General features: G+C 52.4%; 1 protein-coding gene across 3 annotated transcripts; it reads left to right on the forward strand.

Annotated features, from left to right (window-relative positions):
- The first annotated feature begins 12,491 nt into the window (after positions 1-12,491).
- ZYX (zyxin) lies at positions 12,492-22,339 on the forward strand. 3 transcript variants are annotated; one of them, XM_061198846.1, is made up of 10 exons: positions 12,492-12,578; positions 13,447-13,660; positions 14,144-14,343; positions 14,492-14,584; positions 14,698-15,228; positions 19,413-19,533; positions 19,681-19,850; positions 19,982-20,160; positions 21,063-21,183; positions 21,766-22,339. In XM_061198846.1, the coding sequence occupies exons 2-10, from the start codon at positions 13,459-13,461 to the stop codon at positions 21,868-21,870; spliced, it is 1,722 nt and encodes a 573-aa protein (XP_061054829.1). In that variant the 5' UTR covers positions 12,492-12,578; positions 13,447-13,458; the 3' UTR covers positions 21,871-22,339. The 3 variants fall into 3 exon arrangements, with proteins under 3 accessions (XP_061054829.1, XP_061054830.1, XP_061054828.1); XM_061198845.1 differs by lacking the exon at positions 12,492-12,578 and adding an exon at positions 13,051-13,316; XM_061198847.1 differs by lacking the exons at positions 12,492-12,578; positions 14,492-14,584 and adding an exon at positions 13,046-13,316.
- Positions 22,340-22,349: the final 10 nt, after the last annotated feature.

The raw sequence follows: 22,349 nt of genomic DNA on the forward strand, positions 1-22,349 counted from the left end.
AGTTGCTTCTTCTAGCCACAGTGACCAGAAAACTGGGTTTAGGGAAGGAGTAGGAGTAATTTCTGCATTCTAAGGTAAGAGCTGGAATTTGCCACTTGATCTTTCTCTCCCTGTATCTCTCAAGTTTCCTTCACAGCCAACGTTCTTGAAAGAGCTGCTGACATTCATCTTCAATTCCTCACCTCCATTCAGCCCTCATCCCACTCCAATCTGGCATCTTCACTCTCCTGAAACAGCTCACACAGGGGTCTCCTATATCCTCTATGTCAGCAGATTTTGTTCATTTCTAATCTTTGCACATCAGGAGCATTCCACACTGTTGACCACTCCCTTGTCCCCACTCTTTCCTGGTTTTCTACCTGCCTTTCTGACTGCTCGTTAGTTCATTCCATTCATTCATTCATTCTATATTACAGGTATTTATTGAGCTCCTACTATATGTCAGTACTATTCTAGGTGGTAGAGGCTGAAACTCATGCCTTTATGGGGCTTAGAGTCTAGTGAGAAGTAGTGGAAAGGAGACAGCAATAAGCGAATTAGATAAGTGATGTAGTGGTTTTTGGTGCTGAAACCCAGGACTGAATGATATATTTAAGGTGATAAATGATACGAAGAAAAGTGAAGGAAAGGAGGATAACCAGTAAAGCGTGTTGGTATACGTAGTTCTGAATATAGTGGTCAGGGATGGCCTCACCGAGAAGGTGGCATTTGAGGAAAGACGAGAAGGAGATAATAGAGTGATCAAGGCAGATGTCTGGGGAAGAGCCTTCCAAGCAGAGGGAACAGCAAGTGCAAAGCTCAGAGGCGGGAATGTGCTTTGCACATTGGAAGGAGAGCAGAGAGAACAGTGTGGCTGAAGCAGAATGAGTCACAGGAGATGAGCTCAGAGAATAGGTGGGGCCAGTTTGGGGAGAGCCTTGTACTCTGCTATAACTTTGCTCCCTGATTTCAAACTATATCACAATGCTACAGTAATTAAGACAGTATGGTATTGGCATTAAAAACAGACATATAGATCAATGGAATAGAATAAAGAGCCCAGAAATAAGTCCACCCATATATGGCCAATTAATTTCTGACAAAGGAGCTAAGAATATACAATGGGGAAAGGACAGTCTTCAATACATAGTGGTGAGAAAACTGAAGAGCCACATGCAAAAGTATGAAACTCGACCACTGTCTTACACCATACACAAAAGTTAACTCAAAATGGATTGAAGACTTGAATGTAAGACCTAAAACCATAAAACTCCTTGAGGAAACAAAGGTCGTAAGTTCCTTGACATTGGTCTTGGAGATGATTTTTTGAATCTGACACCAAAAGCAAAAGCAACAAAAGCAAAAATAAGTGGGACTACATCAAACTAAAAACCTTCTGCACAGCAAAGAAAACAGTCAGCAAAATGAAAAGGCAACCTCTGGAATGGGAGAGAATATTTGAAAATCATATATCTGATAAGGTCTAATAACCAGAATATATAAAGAACTCCTACAACTCAATAGCAAAGAAAACAAAAAACTTGATTGAAAAATGGGCAGAAGATCTGAATAGAGATTTCTCCAAAGAAGACATACAGATGGCCAATAGGTACATGAAAAGATGATCAACATTATTAATTATCAGGGAAATGCAAATCCAAACCACAATGAAATATCACCTTATACCTGTTAGAATGGCTATTATCAAAAAGATAAGAAATAACAAGTGTTGGCAAGCATGTGGATAAAAAGAAACCCCTGAGCACTGTTGGTGAGAATGTAAACTGGTGTAGCCACCACGGAAAACAGTATGGAGATTCCTCAAAAAATTAAAAATGGAACAACCATATGACCCAGCAATTCCACTTTGGGGTATTTATCCTAAGAAAATGGAAACACTAGCTCGAAAAGATATCTGCACCCCCATATTCATTGCAGCATTATTTACAATTGCCAAGATATGGAAACAACCTAAGTGTCCATCAATAGATAACTGGATAAAGAATTGTGGTATATATATATAATGGAATATTATTCAGCCAAAAAAAAAAAAAGGAAATCTTGCCGTTTGTGGAAACATAGGTGGATCTTGAGGGCATTATGCTAAGTGAAATTTGTCAGACAGAGAAAGACAAACACCATATGAACTCTCTTATATGTGGAATCTAAAAAGAAAAACCCCAAACAAAAAACAAGCTCACAGATGCAGAGAACAGATTGGTGGTTGCCAGAGGTGGGGGGTGAGGAGTGGGAGAAAAGGGTGACGGAGGTCAAAAAGCAAAGAAAAAAATTGCAGTCAATTTAAAACATACATTGAAATTTTGAATCATACTTAAAATATTTACTTCATATATATACACACATATGTTTATATATACGCTAATATATATGACAGGTATATTATAGAAAATATACATAAAAACACTTATGCATACCTATTATTTCCAAAATAATGAAAATGAAAAAAGACATTATATTAAAAAAAACAACTGTGGTTTTCATTCTGAGTGAAATAGGGAAGAAGAGTTTTTTTTTTTTTTTTTTTTTTTTACATCTTTATTGGAGTACAATTGCTTTACAATGGTGTGTTAGTTTCTGCTTTATAACAAAGTGAATCAGCTATACATATACATATATCCTCATATCTCCTCCCTCTGGCGTCTCCTTCCCATCCTCCCTATCCCACCCCTCTAGGTGGTCACAAAGCACCAAGCTGATCTCCCTGTGCTATGCGGCTGCTTCCCACTATCTATTTTACATTTGGTAGTGTATGTATGTCCATGCCACTCTCTCACTTCATCCCACCTTCTATCTTGCATGAATATAAGGTAGATGAAGAGAAAGGTAAATATCTCTCTGGTCTCCTTACAAATACCATCGGGAAGAAGAGTTCTGATCAGAATAACGTGCTCTGAAGTAAGATGAAAGGATAACATTGGCTGCTACATTGAGAGTAGATTGTAGGGATGTGAGCTATTGCAGTAAATCAGGAGATGATGGAGTCTTTGACCAAAAAGGCAGTGGTGGAAATGGTGAGAAGTGGTCAGATTCTGGAAATGTTTTGAAGACAGAATCAGCAGGATGTGATGGATTTGGAGTGCCAAAGAAAGAGTGATGTTGATGATGACTCCAAAGCTTTTGGCCTGAGCCAAAGAATAGAATTTCTAGTAGTGACATGAAGAAGATTATGGGTAGAACAGGTTTTAGGGGGAAAGAGTAGGAATTTAGTTTTGGACATATTTAATTTGAAATGTCTATTCAATAATCAAGTGGCAGGGACTTCCCTGGTGGAGCAGTGGTTTAAGACTCCGTGCTCCCAATGCAGGGGGCCCGGGTTCGATCCCTGGTCAGGGAACTAGATCCCACATGCATGCCACAACTAAGAGTTTGCATGCCGCAAATAAGGAGCCCATGTGCCACAACTAAGGAGCCAGTGAGCCGCAACTAAGGAGCCAGTAAGCCGCAACTAAGACCCGGTGCAACCAAATAAATAAATATTAAAAAAAATAATCAAGTGGGAATTGTGAGTAAGAGTTTGGATATATGTGTTGTTAGGTCATAGGAAAGGTCCAACACAGAGATATAAATTTGGGAATTATTAGCATATAGATGGCATTTAGGGGCTTAAGACTGGGTATAATCAGCAAAGAAAGAGTAAAAGAAGAGAAGAGGTACCAGGACTCAACCCTGGGGCACCCCAACATTTAGAGGATTAGCAGAGAAGCTGTAGACAAACAAGGAGACAGAGAAACATGGACCAGTGAGGTAGACAGAAAAGTAGAAGTATGTGATATGCAGAAAGTGAGGCAACCAACGACTGTTTCACAAAGGAGAGAGCAAACAACTGAATCAAATATAGCTGATATGTCAAGAAAAGTGGGAACCAAGTGTTTATTGAGTTTAGCAACATGGAGGTCATTGCTGACCTTGAGAAGAGTAATTTCAGTGAAGTGGTAGGGGTAAAAGATAATTGCAGGACTTCCCTGGTGGCACAGTGGTTAAGAATCCGCCTGCCAATGCAGGGGACACGGGTTTGAGCCCTGGTCCAGGAAGATCCCACATGCCGTGGAGCAACTAAGCCCATGCGCCACAACTACTGAGCCTGCGCGCCACAACCACTGAAGCCCGCAAGCCTAGAGCCTGTGCTCCGCAACAAGAGAAGCCACTGCTATGAGAAGCCCGCACACCGCAACGAAGAGTAGCCCCCAGTCGCCGCAACTAGAGAAAGCCCGTGCACAGCAATGAAGACCCAACGCAGCCAAAAATAAATAATAAATAAATTTATATTAAAAAAAAGATAATTGCAGCAAGTTAAGAGAAAATGAGAGAAGAGAAACCAGAGATAGCAAGTATAGAAAACTCAAGTTTTGCTGCAAAAATGAGCAGAGAAATGGAGTGGCAGGGAGGGGAAAATTTTTTTTTAAGGTGGGGCAAACGATAGCCTATCAGTACACTGATGAGAAGGATCAAGTAGAGAGGAAAAGGCTGAAATTCAAGGAAGTGCATTAATTGCTGGAGCAACCTCCTGGAGCAGGTGAGAGGGAATAGAATCTAGTACAAGAGTGGCGGAGGAGGCTTTAAATAGGATTATGGGTAGTTTGTTATACTGCAGTAAGAGCAAGAAAGGCGAAGGGCAGGAATGCACACTCAGGTGGGAGAGGGGATGTCAGGGGAGCCCAGGCAGTCTTTTCAATTCCTTCAATTTTCCCAGTGCAACAGGAGGCAAGTTCATCGGCTGTGTGTGAGGATGAGGAAAGAGAAGTTGAAGAGAGAAGTCTTTTGAAAGAGTGGGAAGTGAGTGGACAAGAGAAATTAGTATGCTTACCGGAAGTAGCTTTGCTGAGTGGCACCTGAAACTCGTCATGAATTTCAAATGAGACTCGGCAGAAGGGCTGTGTGTTTTTCTCCAGCCCCACTGAGCTGCCTGGGTGCAGGTGTGGGGTTGGTAGAGTAGGGTTGAACCCAGGTTTGGGTTTTGCCCAGTGAGTACCAGAGTGAGAGAGAGGCACAAGGGAGCTGAGAGCAGATTCAAGGGAGTAACTCTCCTGATTGCCCAAGGAATTTAAACTGGGTAAAGAGGGCATGATGGGAAAGGGAGAGAGAGAAGCTGACATGAAGTCAGCTGGGTCTCATCCTGGGTCTAAGGATTGTTAGGGTTAATGTAAAAGAAGATAGTGAGCTGGAAAGACAGAAGGAGCTTGTTGGAGAGAAAGTTACTTAAAATTGAGATTGTGAGGGAGTGGTACAAGGTCTGTCTAGAACTGGGTCCAATGCAGTAGCCACTAGCTACTAGTGACTAGTCCGAATGAAGATGCCCTATAAGGGCAAAATTCATATCAAGTTCCCAGGACTTAGCACCAAAGAAAGGTAACATATTTCGTCAATAATTTTTAAAATATGTATTATATATTAAAATGATAATATTTTGGATATGTTGGGTTAAAGTATATTATTAAAATTACAATTACTAGTTTCTTTTTTAGTTTCTTTTAAAATTACATATGGGTCTCACACCATATTTCTATGGGTCAACATTGGTTGAGGTATTATCGTGAGAATAGTGAGGTACAGCCAACTGGTGGGAGGAGAGAAGGCAGAGAGGCAAGGGATAGGAAGAATCATCTGTGTGGTATCATCTGTGTGGTATTGAAATCACCAAGAATTAATAGTAAAGTCATATTGGAGAGAGTGCCACTGAGCTAGGACATAACAATGTTTGAGGAATGAGGATGAACAACCCAGGCAACAGATGGCTGTACAAGGACGGGCAGTGCGTCTCTGAGCTCCGAAGGGCACCTGCGATGGATTCAGGAGCTGAGCAGGGAGCAAGATGTGGGGTGAGCTGGGAATATGTGGCTGACAAATCGGGGTTAAGGGGCTTAATGTAATTAGTTCTGGTGGTCTCGGGGCAGGGCACATGGAGGCAAGGCGGTGAGTGCAAGAGGATTAGAGGGGAGAGGGGTCCTTTCTTCACTCCTGTTGGAGGAGACATGGAGGCTTGGAAAGCACAGTCTATGGAGTCTGCGGAAGGGCTTCCTGACTCTGAGAGTCAGGCCTACCGCTTCCAACTGTCCATCAAACATTATCATCGGGGCTTCCCTGGTGGCGCAGTGGTTGGGAATCTGCCTGCCAATGCAGGGGGATACGGGTTCAAGCCCTGGTCTGGGAGGATCCCACATGCCGCGGAACGACTAGGCCCGTGAGCCATAATTGCTGAGCCTGCGCGTCTGGAGCCTGTGCTCCGCAGCAAGAGAGGCCGTGATAGTGAGAGGCCCACGCACCGCAATGAAGAGTGGCCCCCACTTGCCGCAACTGGGGAAAGCCCTCGCACGGAAACGAGGACCCAACACATCCATAAATAAATAAATAAATAAATAAATAAATAAAATTAAAAAAAAAAAAGTTCGCATGCCGCAACTAAGACCCAGCACAGCCAAATAAATACATAAATAAAAATATTAAAAAGAAAAATTATCATCCATCAAAGCCCATCCTAAGCCTTCTCAACTTCTCAGGTAATACTCGCTAGGTGACTTTGTCATCCAATAACAGATTTGAATTACTACTTGGAGGCCGATGACTCATAAATGTGGATTCTCAGCACCGTCCTCTTTTCTCTGCTCTAGACCTGGATATCCCACTGCTTACCATACACCCTCTGTTTTTCAGCACGTCCAAAACAAAACACACAGTCTTCCTCCCAGACCTGCTCCTCTCAGCAGAGAGCACGACATACTGAGCCAGAAGCTGCGCTGGATCCCTGATGTCTCTTTCTCCCCGCCTACCAGCCCCCAGCCCCAAATTCAATCCATCACTCAGTTCCGTCGATGATTTAATGTCCTCTATAGCCCTCTCATCTATCCACTCGGTCCACCTCCACAAACCTCCCCATTGCACCTAGAGCTCTACCATAGCCTCTGAACTGGTCTGTCCACATCTGTACTGGACCCTTCTGTTATTCTCCACACTGTCCCAAGATTGGAAATCTTGGGAGATTTTCAAAGCTCTCAAGCCTTTTCATGCCATTCTTTTCAACCTGAAACTCTGCAGCAGCTCCTTACTGTTCTCAGGACAAAGTCAAAATGCTTTCACATGATCAGCATCTGCACAGCCACCTCTCCGGCTCTTCTGCAGCCTGTGTCTACACCTCGCTCTCAGACACCCCAGTCACGCCTGCCTCCTTCAGTGCAAGCAAGGGACAGGCTGTGCTCATAGCCATCCCAGGGCTTTGCAAATGCTGCACCCTCTGCATGGAATGCTTCCCCTCCCACTCTGCCTGGTTAAGGCCTCCGAATCTTTCAGATCTCAGCTTGGACATCCCTCCCTCGGAGCTCCCCAGCCAGGACACATCTCCCGGTTAGTTACGTGCTCAATCACTTGCATCATCAATCTTTCTCCTGAGGTTCTGGTAACAGTGGCAGTTTTACATTTTGTTTGTGATTATTTGATTAATATCTCCCCTGGCCAACTCCCCGAGGGCATGGACCCTCCATGAGAGCTTGAGATCATGTCTGGTTTTGCTCAATATTACATTTCCAGCACCTAACAAAGTGTCCCACACCTAGTAGATCCTCAATAAATACTTGTTGAGTAAACAAATGAATGATCCAAGATGTTATAAAAAGCCTTTAAGCTTTACCAAACGCAGGATCTCCCTTGATCTAGTACGAGATTTCAATGGTTCTGGAACTCTATTTCAGTCAGTAAATGCATCTGAGGTCCTGGCTTGGCGGCAGGCACTGTGCTAGGCCTCCTCTGCTGTGCTGGAAATGGGTAGGTCGCTCTGTGGCCTAAGTGTCCTCTGGTAGCATCTCACACATGGGAACAGAAGGCCTGTCTCCAGCTCTCTCTCATGCTGAGAAGCCTCGGCATGAAGCCACCTGCTGTTCGGGGTGGGTCCCCGACCCTTTTTCTGAGACTGAGCGTCCATTTGCCACGTTCTGAAGCAGCATATATCTGGATGGCAAGGTCAACAACAACTAAATGGGTGGCAGGAAGGTGCTTGAGGGAGCTTGAGCAAGCTCTGAGGGTTGGCTCAGGGGCACTCACTTCCTGCGTCAGGCTAGGCTGGTGGGTTTCTTTACATTAGGACCACCTTATTAAAGGGACTGGGGTGGGGTGGCAACTAGGTTATTTATCTGTATTTAACATCCCCACTCCCTGACATGTCTACTTCCTGTACTGACTTAGTCGGCTATTTTCAGTGACAAACAATCTAGCTTCTAGCCCTGGCTCTCTCTGGTTTTTTGGCTTCCCCTGGGTTCAGGGAGAAGGAAAGCAGCAGATGCTCCGCTAGCGGTGGCCTTAGTGCCAGCAACCTGCTTGTGCTACTGTTGGTACCCTGGGCCTCTTTTCCTGTCTGCCCTTCCCAGCTCCCTTGGCTGCTGACTCTTTGCCATCTGACCATCTGCCTTGCTCTGCCCCTATAACCGCCACACATTTCTGCCTGGCTGATGCTTGCAGGCTCTTTGGGTGCCCATCTGGCTCAGACCTTGGGATGTATGGAGACTTTGGTGCCTCTTCTTCTTTTTTTTAAAATTTATTTTATTTATTTATTTTTGGCTGCGTTGGGTCTTTGTTGCTGCGTGCCGGTTTTCTCTAGTCGCGGCGAGCGGGGGCTACTCTTCCTTGCGGTGCGCGGGCTTCTCTGCAGTGGCTTCTCTTGTTTTGGAGCACGGGCTCTAGGCGCGCGGGCTTCAGTAGCTGTGGCGCGCGGGCTTAGTTGCTCCACAGCATGTGGGATCTTCCCGGACCAGGGCTCGAACCCGTGTCCCCTGCATTGGCAGGCGGATTCTTAACCACTGCGCCACCAGGGAAGCCCCCGTGCCTCTTTTGACCTCTGTTCCCTAAACGCCCTATGCAGGCTTTGCTCCCCTAGTCCTGGAATCCTCACTGCTGCTTCGAACCTGGTGGGATAATAATAATGAGGTTTAAATAATGAGAAGTCCACCCAGCTATTGTAATTAGTGTAGCCACACCAAGCCAGCACTATTGGGTGGGTGAAAACTTTGTAATCTCATCTTAGCACTTACTTGATTATACTAAAATGCCTACTTAAGTGTGTTTACTCTAGATGAAGAGTACCTTGAAGGAAAGAACTGGGCTTATTTATCTTTATATCCCGGGTGCCTATAACATAGACATTATTGGTAAATATTGGTTGAACTGAGGTTGGGGAATGGAAGAGAAAAGTGCACAGACGATGATGTCCTGATGTCAGGAAGAAAGGAGGAAAAGGGGGGTATTTGTGGCTTTAAGTTCATCCCTTCCATTGTGGAGGTGGGCGTAGGGAGGGGGATGAGGGGTAGACTGGAGGGGTGGGGCACGGGGTGTGGGTGCCCCTGGGCAGAGCAGGGAGCTGCTCTTCCTTGGCTTTGCCACAAAGATCCCTGGGCCTTGCTGGGCACTTCACCCACCCCCACCTCCATTCCCACCCTACCCTCCATCATGCCTGCAGTCCCACCCATGAGAGATTCTTTTGTCCTGACAAGCAAATGCAAGTGGGACTAAGAGAGGAGTAAATTTGGGAGGAAGTGGGAAAGCTGTAGACCACGTGCACCCAGTATTCAGTGCAAGAAAACACTCTGATATAAGGAAAAAGAGATGATGTCTCTGTGATTTCTCTCCTTTCTTTTCCTTTTTTAAAATGATTAAGAGTAATACGTATTCACGGAGAAAAAGGCAGTTATAAAAGACTTCTGCCTTCCCCCAATTCTATGTCCTAACACCAACCACTGGTAACAGTTCTTTGAGAAGGCTCTGGAAATGTTCTATTACACCAATATATAATACATATATATATCTCACATACACAAAACGTGTGTGTGTATACACATATGCAGATGGACAGATAGATAGAGAGACAGACGGACACAATTTGATGATACGATGTAATGGAAGAAGAAAATGGTGGCCCAGGGACTTAAAGTGGGGGATGGAGTTGGAGGCTGACCTGAAGAGGCTGTAGATGCACCAAGCGGGGGCTCCTGAGGGAGCAAATGATGCACTGCAAGGATGTAAGTAGAGGGCAGGGCTGTATTCAAATAATAAAATACTTGCACTGCAAGAAACTTTCTGCAGTTTAGGAGGTGGAAAATCTAACATCCAGTTGGCCTCAGTTTTCTTAACTGAAAAATGGGATAATAGCGTACATTCCTCACAGGTTTATTGTGAAGATTAAGTGGGGTAACAGGTATTGTGCTTAGCGCCCCATGCTAAGCTTTATCTAAGTGCGTGCTGTCATTGTTGTGGTTGTTACGTGTGGTCGGGTGGTCGCTGTTCTTGCTGTTGTTTGTGCGCCTAGCCCAGCACCTGGCACATAATTGACCCTCTGTCCGTCTGCAGTCAGCACATGGAAAGGCCCTCGTGATCGCATCCCTCTTCTCATCTCAGAATTTATTTTTTTGCCATTGCCCTTGTTCCTTCCTTTTTTTTCCCTTCTTTTTCTTTACTACTTTCTGACTTCTTACTTTATGTTGTGCGCCCTTGAAGAAAACTTTCTGGCACCTGGTGGATATAAATCCTTGGAGGTGTGTAGAGATGTTTTAAGTAGCAAAGGTCACTGCCCATTTTCTTACTTCCTCTCTCTTGTCTGGCCTCAAGCTGCTGGAAACGATTAGGCGGAACATCTACTTATGCACTACACTTTACACACACTACCTGAGGAGATCAATTAGAATTGCTTACTTAAGAAAAATAACTAGAAATCATTAGGACTGCTCCTATTCATTGTGTGCATTTAATTAAATTAATTTATTTATTTTGGTTGTGTGCATTTTAAAAGCATTGACCTTGCAACTCCACTTGAGACATCCTGACCTAGTGAATCTGTCCTTCTGGGATACTCTGTGTGCTTCTACCTGTATTTAGAATGCCTGGCTTAAAACTCTTAGCTTCCCGAATAGCATTCTGCATCCCCAATGCTCTTAGTTGTCACTAAAACTGCGCTTGCCTACGCACTCTTCTATTCTTGATTTATAAATAGGTTCAGCTGCCTAACAATTAAATATACTATATTTTGCACATGCACATTCCTTAAGGAGACATTTAGAGGGCAGATGGCTTTTACTGTCGTGATGCTTTCCGGAAACCATCTTCCTAACTTTCCTAAGTGGGTATGTTTTGAAGGATTGGCGATGAGACTTTTGGTCTCACAGGAAATCTAGTATCAAATTTCTAGCAGATCTTCACAGGGACAGGCCCAGGACCAGCTTATACGTGTCAGAGAAGGTCTGCACTGCATGCTTTAAGTTATACATGGCTACACATGCTTGTGGCCGTGAGAAATACCAGTGACAAAGGCAATAAGACACCAGAGAAAAGAAAGATCAGTGGGGTCTGAGAAGGAGACAAAGAGGTAGTCTTAGGTGTAATTAAATATTTGATCAAGTTGAAGGAAGGAGACGGCATGCATAAACCAAGGCCCATGAGAGACCTGCCTGGCAACCTGGAAGGGGACATATGGGGAAAACGGCCTTAGGTTAACCTGTCAGAACTGCGAATGGAATAATAATACTGAGTATTACACAGCATTTTCAGATATGATATTGCATTTATTTCTTTATATAATTCAATAAGGTACGTGGATTAAATATCATCACTCTTTTATACATGGAGAAAATGATGCAGAGAGAACAAAGAGACTTGTCCCTTAGTTTGGGCACTCCGGCTGGGTCTCCCCCTCTCCCCCCACCCCCCCCACCCCGACCTCACACTGCTCTCCTGTACCCAGGGTTGCTTCACTTGACACCAGGGTGGAGAGGAATGAGCTCTGACATCAGAGCCCTCAAAGAGACCCAGTTCTAGTCTAGATCCTGCAGCTTACTGGGCATGACCCTGGGCCCATCTCTTAAGTTCCCAGCCTGTTTTCTCATGGTAAATGTAAGGGGTGAGTCTGGACAATCTCTAGAGCGTAGCACAGATGCTGGTTGACCGTAGGATGTAGCCAATTTGGAAGGCCAGGGACTGGAAATACTGAGTAGAGTGTGCACGAGGGGACTGCCTTAGATGGCAGTGAGGTCTGGCAGTACAGAGCGAGAGAAAAGGAAGCGTCTGAGGCTGATAAGCTGGACTTACAAGCCAAAAGGCCATGTGAATCCATAGTTTGTAGGTAGTGAGTGTGGAAGAATTCAGGAGGCAATTCGGTAAGTTTCCATGTTCAATTAAAAAAAAGACAAGAGAAATAAAGAATGAACCCAGGTTTGTCCCTTTCCTGTGACCTAGGGCACACGAAGGCTGAGGAATCCGGTCGGACCAATGGGGGGCTCCACCGAGTGCAGTCTCCGAATCCCCCGAGGGCCGCCCGGCCGCGCACCGCCTCCTCGAGGGCTGGGTCACGGTGGGGTGGGTCACGGTGGGCGAAAAAGGACCGGCGCAGACGTGCAGCCCGCGCCCACGTCCGTTCTCCCCGGCCCCAAGTGCGCTGGCCGCTCTCGCCTCCGCCCCGCCCTCCCACCTCCATTGCCCGGCCCCACCCGCCGCGACTCTCCCTCCTGCAATGTTTAACCGATCCGCAGGCGGGTCGCGGGTGATGCGAATTCCTCGAAGCCTTAAGTAGCTGCCCAGGATTTGAAGTTAGGATCCCCCAAAGGATCCTTGAGGTTCGTGCTCACGCCGCCCACCCCTGCCCCAGGTCACAGAGGGCCTAGGGGGAGCGTAGGCGGGGAGGACGCCCCCCACTCACCATCCCCGTCCACCTAGGAGCCCAGTTCCATCCCAGTCCCGCCTGTCTGGGCTGACCCGGAGGGGATTTGGGGCGGGGGGCTGGCGGCTGGCTGGGAAGGCGGAGGAGCCGCTGGAGGTGGCGGAGGCAGGTAACTGCAGGCCCGGAGACGAGGGGGCTGGGCCGGGGCGGAGGCTCCACCGGGCTGCTTGGGCACCTCTGGGGCCCCCGCCCGACGTCCGCCGGCGTAGCCCGGAGTGGGGACGGTGAGTCAGATCTCGGGCACCCGCGGGAGTGTGGAGGGGGTCAAGTCAGGAAATGACATCAGAGGCCTGTGTTTGGGGAGGGGCGGTCCGTGCCCGGCCGGGGCGGCGGGGGCGGGGGCGGGGGGGGCGGGGGCGGGAGGACCTTGCTGAAGCCTCCGGCCCCGGGGCAGGATCAGGGCCCCTTCCTGGGGGAGTTTCCTGCCCCGTCCGCCCTCCCCGCCTCTCCCCGCCCCCTCCCCGGGCCGCTCCTTGTATGGTCTCGGCGCCGCTCTCTCCCCGCCCTCTCCCTCCCTCCCTCTTCCCGCGTCCCTCCCCGCCGGGCTGGAGGCGGCTCGGGACCGGGACGCAGAGTCCGCGGACCCGGCTGCGAGGCGGCCACCCGAAACGCGGCGCGCACGCTCCGGCCCGCGGTGAGGCGCGGGGAGCCGCTCCGCGGCCGCCCACGGGGTCGGAGGGCGGGGGCGCAGAGGGGAGCCGGGCCGGCAAGGGCGTCCTCTGCCCGGCTCGGCGCTGCGTAACCCGGCCACCCACCCCCCGCAGCACGGCCTGGCCATGGCGGCCCCCCGCCCGCCTCGCGCGATCTCCGTCTCGGCTCCAGTGTTTTACGCCCCGCAGAAGAAGTTCGGCCCAGTGGTGGCTCCAAAGCCCAAAGTGAATCCTTTCCGGCCCGGGGACAGCGAGCCTCCCTCGGCCGCTGGGGCCCAACGCGCACAGATGGGCCGCGTGGGCGAGATTCCCCCGCCGCCCCCGGAAGGTATGTGGCCGAGCTTGGCGGCTGGACCTCGGCGGGCGCCGGCCTGGGGGGAGTGGTTTCGGGAATTTGGGGATGTCTGGAGAGGTCGCAGCGGAGGGGGCTGGGCGCAGCCACCGAGTCCCGAGCAGATGTTCTTACCTCATCGTGGAGCTCATGGCTGGGGGCCAGGGCTCCTGGGACCGTTCCAGGTCCCCCGCCTGGGGGTGGGAGGCGGGAATGTGGGGCACGAATCTTCCCCTCTGGGGCCGTTTTCCGAAGTGTAATGGGAGATGTACCTCTCCGCGGCTGAGCCCCGGCCTTTCCTGACCCAGTGCTCCCAGGGCGTCCTGCGCCCAGCCCCCCACCCCGTTGACTTCCCGTACGCTCCAGGACCCTCGAGAGAGTTCTTGGGTTAGGGGTTAGAGCTGCTGCTTCAAGGAAGGGAACTTGAAGGAAGCGTAGAGGGGTCCCTGCTGACTGCCCTCTCTCTCCTTCCAACACCAGACTTTCCCTTACCGCCTCCTCCCGTGCTGGGGGAGGCCGACGACGCCGAGGGCGCTCTGGGAGGTGCCTTCCCCCCTCCCCCTCCCCCAATCGAGGAACCGTTTCCCCCTGCGCCTTTGGAGGAGGAGATCTTCCCTTCCCCACCGCCTCCGCTAGTGGAGGAGGGAGGGCCTGAGGCCCCCATACAGCTCCCACCACAGGTATGGAGATCTGGGAGAGGCAGCTACAGTGGGCACCCCAAGGAAAGGAGAGAAGGGTCCTCTCCGCTGACCTCCCGCATCTCTGCCCTCATGGGGGTGGGGTGGCAGTGGAGAACTGGGATGGGTGCTCTGACCCCTGACCCTCTAGCCCAGGGAGAAGGTGAGCAGTATTGATCTGGAGATCGACTCTCTGTCTTCGTTGCTGGATGACATGACCAAGAATGATCCCTTCAAAGCCCGGGTAAGGGGCAGGAGAGTAGGAAAGGCAGGGCAGGGAGGAAGGGCGTGGGGATGGAGTTATGGAGGGCAGTAGCCTCTCTAAGGCACTTCTCTCCCCTCTGCCTTCCCTTGCAGGTGTCATCTGGATATGTACTCCCACCGGTCACCACTCCATTCACTTCCAAGTCCAGTTCTAAGCCAGCAACTGGGGGCACAGCACCCCTGCCTCCCTGGAAGTCCCCTGCTAGCTCCCAGCCTGTGTCCCAGGCTCAGCCTCAGAGCCAGACACATTTCCATGTGCAGTCTCAGCCCCAGGCCCAGGCCCAGGCCCAGCCTCAGGTCCAGCTCCACGTCCAGCCCCAGCCCCAGCCTGTGCCTTTGGCTAACACCCAGCCCCGAGGTCCCCCTGCCCCATCTCCAGCCCCTAAGTTTCCTCCAGTGACTCCCAAGTTTACTCCTGTGGCTTCCAAGTTCAGCCCTGGAGCTCCAGGTGGACCCGGGTCACAGCCCACTCAGAAGTTGGGGCCCCCTGAAGCTCCCTCTTCCACTGGCACAGGCTCCCCTCAGCCCCCCAGCTTCACCTATGCTCAGCAGAAGGAGAAGCCCCAAGTGCAGGAGAAGCAGCACCCAGTGCCGCCACCGGCTCAAAACCAAAACCAAAACCAGGTGAGGGAGGGTGGGAAGACCAGGCTGACACCAGGGGCCTGGGGGTAAGGCTAAGTCAGGAGCCCGAGAATGAGGAGGAAGGTGGTCCTGGAAAGTGGGGTGGTGGGATAGGAGTTTTCAGCCTCTGGGGTTGGAATGGTGGGACAATGGCAAGAGAAAGCGCTTCTGGAGAAGAGCCTGGCAGGGTCTGGGGCTGGGTGGGGCCCGACTGGGAGTCGGGGGGGGGGGGGGGGCGGGGGGCGGGGGGGGGAGCGCACAGGCTCTGGGTTAGGAGGAGGTTTTGGTTGACCTTCCCTTGCGCCCTGCCCCAGAAAGTTAAAGAGGAGGGATGAGATCATCACCAGTCCAACTTCAGATCTTCCCCCTTCTTGGAGTCTTGAGTTAATCTCTGCTCCTCTGAGCGCTTTCACTGCCCGAGGGCCCATCTGGTGATAAGAGTCATTGGTAAACACTGGCTGAGCCAGCCAGCTTCTGCTCGGTGCCAGGCACTGTGCTCTGTACTCAGGAGGGAAGAGATCGCAAAGAGGTTGAGCCCGAGGGCGTCAGTGGACCTGGAATAGAATTGCGGCTCACAAGACCCCAGGCAAGTTAGGTGAACTTTGAGCCTCAGTTCACTATCCATCCTTACAGTGGTTGGGAAGATTAAGTGAGCTAATGTGTGGAAAGTGCTGTGGGTCTGTTTCTAGCACATGAAAGCCCAAAGCAGAACAGTTATCATTCCTGCCTGACCATTCCTGCCTTCCAGTTCAGGAGACTGATCTTCTGGGTTGAAGGGACCCTGCCAGTCATCTATCTAGTCCAACCAGCCACGGAGTTAACTGACAGCATGGATGTCTGTGTGTGCACAGGCACAGGGTAGGAAGAGATGCCAAGTGCCAATGAGTTTTGCAGAATCCTGTGTTACAGGAACTCCAAACAGGGAGCCAATGTTGAGGCTGGGAAGTTAGGAAAAGGCATCATGGTGCTAGTGTGCCTTGAAGGATGGTGGGACTTAAGAATCCAGAGAGGAGAGGGACGGGCATTCGGGTGGGAACAGCATGAGCAAAACTCAAGGGCACAGATACACCAGGGGTGTCTGGAGGATAGAAAGTGGAAGGTCCCTGTGGGGAAATTATAGAGCCATGCTTAGAGAGGTGGGTGGGCGCTTAGTGGGAAGGAAATGAAATAGCGCACCCAGGGAGCCTGTGGGTCCTGGGGAGGCAGTAATGATTTTTGAGGTGGTGTGTGTCTGGGTGGGGAGGTCTGGTGACAGCCGTGCTTTTGGAAGCTTTTGGGAAAGTTTTTCCAGCAGAGGTGTGGACTAGACGCAGGAGGTCTGCGACGTCCTGGGCGACAGTAACATTAGTGGAAATGAAAAATAAGGTCCAGAGAGGAGAGCTTTTACAGAGGAAGAGCCTCCAGGCTCAGTAACTGACACAGTTGCAAGAGGAGGGGGAGGAATTAAAAAAAAAACAGCCCTGGTGTGTTGGGGAATGACAGTGTTGCTGACAAAATAGAGAAGTCTAGAAGGGGAAATGGTGTGAACCGGAAGAGGCAGGTCCAGCTGTCAGCATGTTGAGCAACAGGTTCCAGGAGGACCTTCCTTCAGCTGGAACTGTCATTCAGTTAGAAATGGGGGACGGGTGGCAGGAGAGGGCCTGGGCTTGAGGTGCGCATATGTGCAATGGTTGTATGTGGTGATACTGAAGCCCGGGGGACACTTACACAGAAGGGGCCGGGTCCCTGGAAAGAGCCTTGGACCAGGGGGAAGAATGGCAGAAGGAGGAGGAGAGGCACAGATCAGGGTGGCATCTCAGAGAAGAGAATGATGGCCGAGGAGCTCTTCAGTGGGGGTCTGAGGAGGATGAGAACGAAAATAAGGCCAGAGATTGGATGATTCGGAAGCTGTGTCCTGTGGTGGGGACGGAGTTGAGCAGTGAGTGGATGGTGAGAAAATGCAGTTGCCAGAGTGGCCTATTCTCGGAGGCTGTCAGGGAGAGGAAGGACTGAGGGAAGGCCTGTGTGTGTGTGTGTGTGTGTGTGTGTGTGTGTGTGTGTAGGGCTGACATTAGGGGAGGAGGGCTCAGGTATGTGTGTGAACCAGGGGGAAGAAGCCCGTGGAAGAGGGGTTCTTCTGCCTGAGAGCGGGGAGCAGAGCGCTTCTGGTGACCGCCCCGCCCCCAGGGCTTTCCCAGCCCAGAGACCCTGGACGGTGTGGCCACAGTCTTGTGTGGAGAGGAGGAGCGAGAGGGAGCGAGAGCTGGCCAGCTCCCAGCTCCTCGGTCACGTAGGAGGTGAGGTCATCTGTGAGAGCGAGGGGGCGACGCGGTTGGGGGCTGGAGGAGATGGAAAGGTTTGGAACAGCTGCTGTGGGGAAGGCGACTGGGAATCCACAGGAGCCAAATACCAGACAGCCGAGCTGAGGCTGGAGGGCCGGAGGGCGCTGCCGTGTTTGGTGAACTCCCTCTGCAGCATTCAGGGATCTCTCCACCTACTTTCTGCAGTTGGGAGGCAGAAACAGGAAGCGGGTGGTGGCGTGACCCAGGGTTGAGGTTGGATCAGATAAGCGATGGTGGCTGAAGGTGGCAAGAGTGGCCATGAGAGCCTTGTAGAAGTCGATGGTCAAGGGGCTGGGCTTCAGGGGAGGCAAGCCAGAATGGCTGGATGCAGAAGGCTCATGGAGAGGGTTGGGAGTCCGAGGAACCAAAGCTTTTCTGAGCAGGTTCATTCAATAGGTGCGGATGGGAAGAGGGGGAGGAGGTGATGGCTGGGAGGTCAAGCCCAGGGTCTTGGAGGCAGAGACCAATAAATCTCAGGTCCAAGGTGTCCCATGGTGGAAGGTGCCTGAGCTGGAGGGACGTTTGGAGCTGTTGGAGTTGCAGAGGTCCGAGTGCCATGCATGTTGAAGCTGGGACATCGGTGCTCGCAGGCAGAGAGGGAAAACAGTGGCTGGATTGAGTGTGTCATGGAGGAGCGTGGGTACCCAAGGAGGGCTGATGTCTTAGTTCATACTTCCAAAGAATGGAAGAGGCATTTAAGTGGCACCAGAGAGAAAGGGCTGGCTGTGTCCTCTTTGTCCCCGAGATACCAGGAAGGGATGACTGGGAGAGGAAAAGGTGAAGCTTACATAGAAGAGGGGGCTTACAGGGGACTTACACAGTCAGTTACGGGCAGGAGGTAGCAGGAGTCTGTGGGGAAAATGGCTGAGAGCTAGAGCATCAATGGATCTGTGCTTCCCCGGGCGGATGCAGCTCTGGATGCAGACAGGTGTGAGGGTGGTGGAGCCAGGGCTGAGGGGAAGGTGGCCACGGGAGGAGGGACCTGGGAGGCTTTGAGTTCTGGGTGTTAGGGGAGTGAAGGCATGGGCAGGTAGAGCATTCAGTATCGGGGGCCACGGTCCCGGGTGGACTTAGTAATGGAGACCCACCCAGCATTCCCGTGGGACCGTGTCATGGAAATGCTGCTACAGGCCAGACAGCCCCTGCAGCGCCTCCTCCCGGGAGATCTCAGGGTTCCTGGCACTGCCCCCCTAACCTCACCCCCACCCCCAGTCTCCAGCTGTCTCAGGATCCCCTAACAGGAGGGCTGGGCTGGCCTAGAGAGTGGCCCTTCTCTGAGGCCTACTGGGGAGGGACTGGGGTCAGGTGGTCCAGGAACCCCCTCTAAGGAGGGACCCCGGGACCTCTTCGTGGGAGCTGGGGGCTGGGCTCCTGCAGACAGCCCTGGGGTTTAACCTGACTCCCGCCTGTGTTGTATCCTCACGCTGACAGGGGCTGCTTGGCAGCCGGCGGGACGGGTAGGTGTGTGTGCGCGTGTGGGTGCACACGCCGTCGCGTGCCGGTCTCTTCACGGGGGCCATGTCCCAGCATGCTCTGTGGAGTTTACGCGTGGCCTGGTGTGTTCAGTGCTTCGGTGACCTGAGCTGCTGTGTGCGTGGCCTCCGTCCGCTCAGTCCTTCTGGCCTGCCTGTGACTGCCCAGGGGCTTTGGGCAAAGCGGGTGGAAGGGCCGTCCTCTTCCCCATACTTGTGTGGTGCTGGGGCTTGGGGAGGGAGGATGAGGAGCTTTGTGGGTCCAGCCAACTTGAGTATCTGGGAAACGGGAGGAGAGTTAGTCCTTTTTGGAAGAAAGTGGATAAGCCAGCTGGGGTGGGTTCTTGGAGGGCGTGACCCTTCAGAGAGTATGAAGGAAGTGTTGGGGTTTCAGGTGCGCTCCTCTGGGGCTCCAGGACCCTTGACTCTGAAGGAGGTGGAGGAGCTGGAGCAACTGACCCAGCAGCTGATGCAGGACATGGAGCATCCTCAGAGGCAGAACGTGGCCGTCAGCGGTGAGCCCACCGCCCGCCCGTAGGGCCATCTCCTCCGTTACTGTGCTTTCCGGTGTCTGTGGTTCCACTCCCCGCCCAAGCCAGCTCAACCCTTGCAAGCTTCGCGCCCTTCTTCCTATTCATTTCCTCCTTCTGCGGCTTTCCCAGAGTCCTGTGGCCGGTGTCACCAGCCCCTGGCACGTGCTCAGCCCGCGGTGCGCGCTCTGGGGCAGCTGTTCCACATCACCTGCTTTACCTGCCATCAGTGTGAGCGGCAGCTGCAGGGACAGCAGTTCTACAGCCTGGAGGGGGCGCCGTACTGTGAGGGCTGCTATACTGTGAGTCGGGGTTGGGCTGGGGACACCCGAGGCTCAGCCCCGGGGGTGGGGGTGAGCGTGGGGCAGACGTGCCCTGGCAGCTGGCCCGTGGGTGCCAGCTCCCTGCCAGCCTCCTGCTGCTGCCTCCTCAGGACACCCTGGAGAAGTGCAACACCTGTGGGCAGCCCATCACTGACCGCATGCTGAGGGCCACAGGCAAGGCCTACCACCCGCAGTGCTTCACCTGTGTGGTCTGCGCCTGCCCCCTTGAGGGCACCTCCTTCATCGTGGACCAGGCCAACCGGCCCCACTGCGTCCCCGACTACCACAAGTGAGGACCCTCCACCCCCCCCTCCCCCCGGGCTCTTCTCTGGGCGCCAGCTCCCATTTGTCTGGGAGCCAGGCTGCCCCCTGACCCCAAGACAGCTCCAGATCCCTCGACTTGCTTTCTGTCCCCACATCCTGTCTGTAGACAGCAGAGACCAGTTCCTCTGGACTTAGCTGACCAGCGGCCTTTGGCCTGGGTAGCAAGTCTTGCTGCTGGCTCGTCCCCCTCCCCCGGCCCGTGGCTCTCTTTATTTTGGGTGTGGTCTTGCATTCAGCACTGTGTGCTGGAGTGACTTCATCTCACACACAGGCTGGATTCTAAAAGTTCCTTTGGAGATCAGCTGTTTGGAACTCGGGTTTCCCCTTAGAAACAGTGTTTACAAGGTGGCTACTCGCTCAGGCCAGTGGCAGGACCCCGTGATGTAGCTAAAGGGCGGGAGCAGGGACGCTGCAGACTCGGATTCCCACCTCTGAGTGTGCGGGAGGCGTACGTTTCAGGGCTCCACCTTGGGTGGCCAGAACGTCACACCCCTCTGTGCCCCTCAGCAGTTGGGCAGAGGCAGCCACGTGGTGCGGGGTAGGCGAGGGGCAGGGTTCCAGGTATGGGGTCCTCTGGGGTGGTTTCTGCAGGAGCTGCAGGGTGGGTGTGGCAGGGGGTAAGGACCTGGTGGCAGAGGTTCCTGGAGCTGATGGTGCTTCGGGAGGGTGACGGGAGAGGTGGGCAGTTCCCCTGATGAGGGCCAGTTACGGTGGCCAGTCTTAGGCCTTTCTGTTGAGCCTCTTCCACCTAGAGATGTGAGGCAAGGCGGGCAAAGAAGTCTGCCATCTCATGTCCCTGCGCTCTTGGGGGCAGCGCTGGTGCCCCTCGCCCCCATTCTGACTCGCACCCGGCTCTCTGCCCCGCAGGCAGTATGCCCCCAGGTGCTCTGTCTGCACAGAGCCCATCATGCCCGAGCCTGGCCGAGAGGAGACCGTGCGTGTGGTCGCTCTGGACAAGAACTTCCATATGAAGTGCTACAAGTGTGAGGTCGGCCATCACTCCGGCCCCCTGGGGACGGGAGGTGGTGGGACGCTGCTCACCAACTGAGCGATGGATGGCGCCGGGCCCTGGAGGAAATCAGTGCTGCAATTCTGAGGGTGGACAGTGGCGGCATCCACGCCCGCCCAGCAGAGATGCTTCCCCGTCACTCCAGGACAGCGGGGGGTGGGTTCTCTGTGCGGTCACCGAGTTTCCGATAAACCAAGAAAGGGGACCGACCGATGGGAGGGAAGTGTGTTGTTTTGTTTTGGTAGGGCTGGGGGTCTCAGTGAGGTTAAAGCAGAGTCAGAATAGAGGTGAGACAGGTGGGAGAGGCCGCACATCCTTTATTGGGGTGGGTGCCTCGGAAGCGGCTCTACCCACTGCCCCGTCCTCCTGGGGAGAGTCCTAGGGGACAACAGTGAAAGTGTGGTGATGGAGGCGGGGATAGGAGTGGAGGTGGCTGTGACTTGGGGGACACAGACAACGAAGGCATGGCTGAGCCACGAAGCATCCGGCCTTCCTCATTTAAAGAGGGGAGGTGGGGTGCTCAGGAGGCCTCCCCGCCAGTGCGCTTTTTCCTTCTCCCAGGACTGTGGGAAGCCACTGTCCATTGAGGCGGACGACAACGGCTGCTTCCCCTTGGATGGCCACGTGCTCTGCCGGAAATGCCACACTGCCAGAGCCCAGACCTGAGTGAGGACTGGCCCCCTTCTTGACTGCAAATCTATTCCCCATTAGCAGACCACCCACAATGAGATCACCTCCCCCCTTCACCCTCCCCACAGTTAGTTTTTGATGTCGAGCCCCTCCCTCCATACCAGACCCCACCCCAGTATCCCTTGTGCCCCGATTCAGGGCTCCAATGTGGCCTAGGGCTGCAGAGTCCCAGCCCTGGGGTCCAGTCCTCCCCGATCCTGCAGGGACCACCCACCATCGTCTAGGTACCCCACCTGAGGGGGCACCAGACTGAGCGCTGCTGCTTTCACTGCTGCACCGATGCCCTCAGCTGGCCCTCAAGCAGCCTTTTCTTCTGCTTGCCGAGGGCCAGGAAACGCCCTGACCTGCTGGGAGGCTGGGCTGGGCCCACCAGCCTGGACGTTCCCACCCACCCCTGTGCTGCCGGGTTGTGGCTACAGCTACAAATAAAAGACGTTTTCCAGAATTCTTAGTAG

This window comes from Eubalaena glacialis, chromosome 8 (genome assembly GCF_028564815.1).
Source record: "Eubalaena glacialis isolate mEubGla1 chromosome 8, mEubGla1.1.hap2.+ XY, whole genome shotgun sequence".
NCBI classification, from domain to species: Eukaryota; Metazoa; Chordata; class Mammalia; order Artiodactyla; family Balaenidae; genus Eubalaena; species Eubalaena glacialis.

Coding starts and splice junctions, on each gene's coding strand:
- ZYX (XM_061198846.1), top strand. CDS start 13,459: ATGGCGGCCCCCCGCCCGCCTCGCGCGATCTCCGTCTCGGCTCCAGTG. Junction 19,851..19,981: donor ACTGTGAGGGCTGCTATACT/GTGAGTCGGGGT, acceptor CTGCCTCCTCAG/GACACCCTGGAGAAGTGCAA. Junction 20,161..21,062: donor TGCGTCCCCGACTACCACAA/GTGAGGACCCTC, acceptor TCTGCCCCGCAG/GCAGTATGCCCCCAGGTGCT.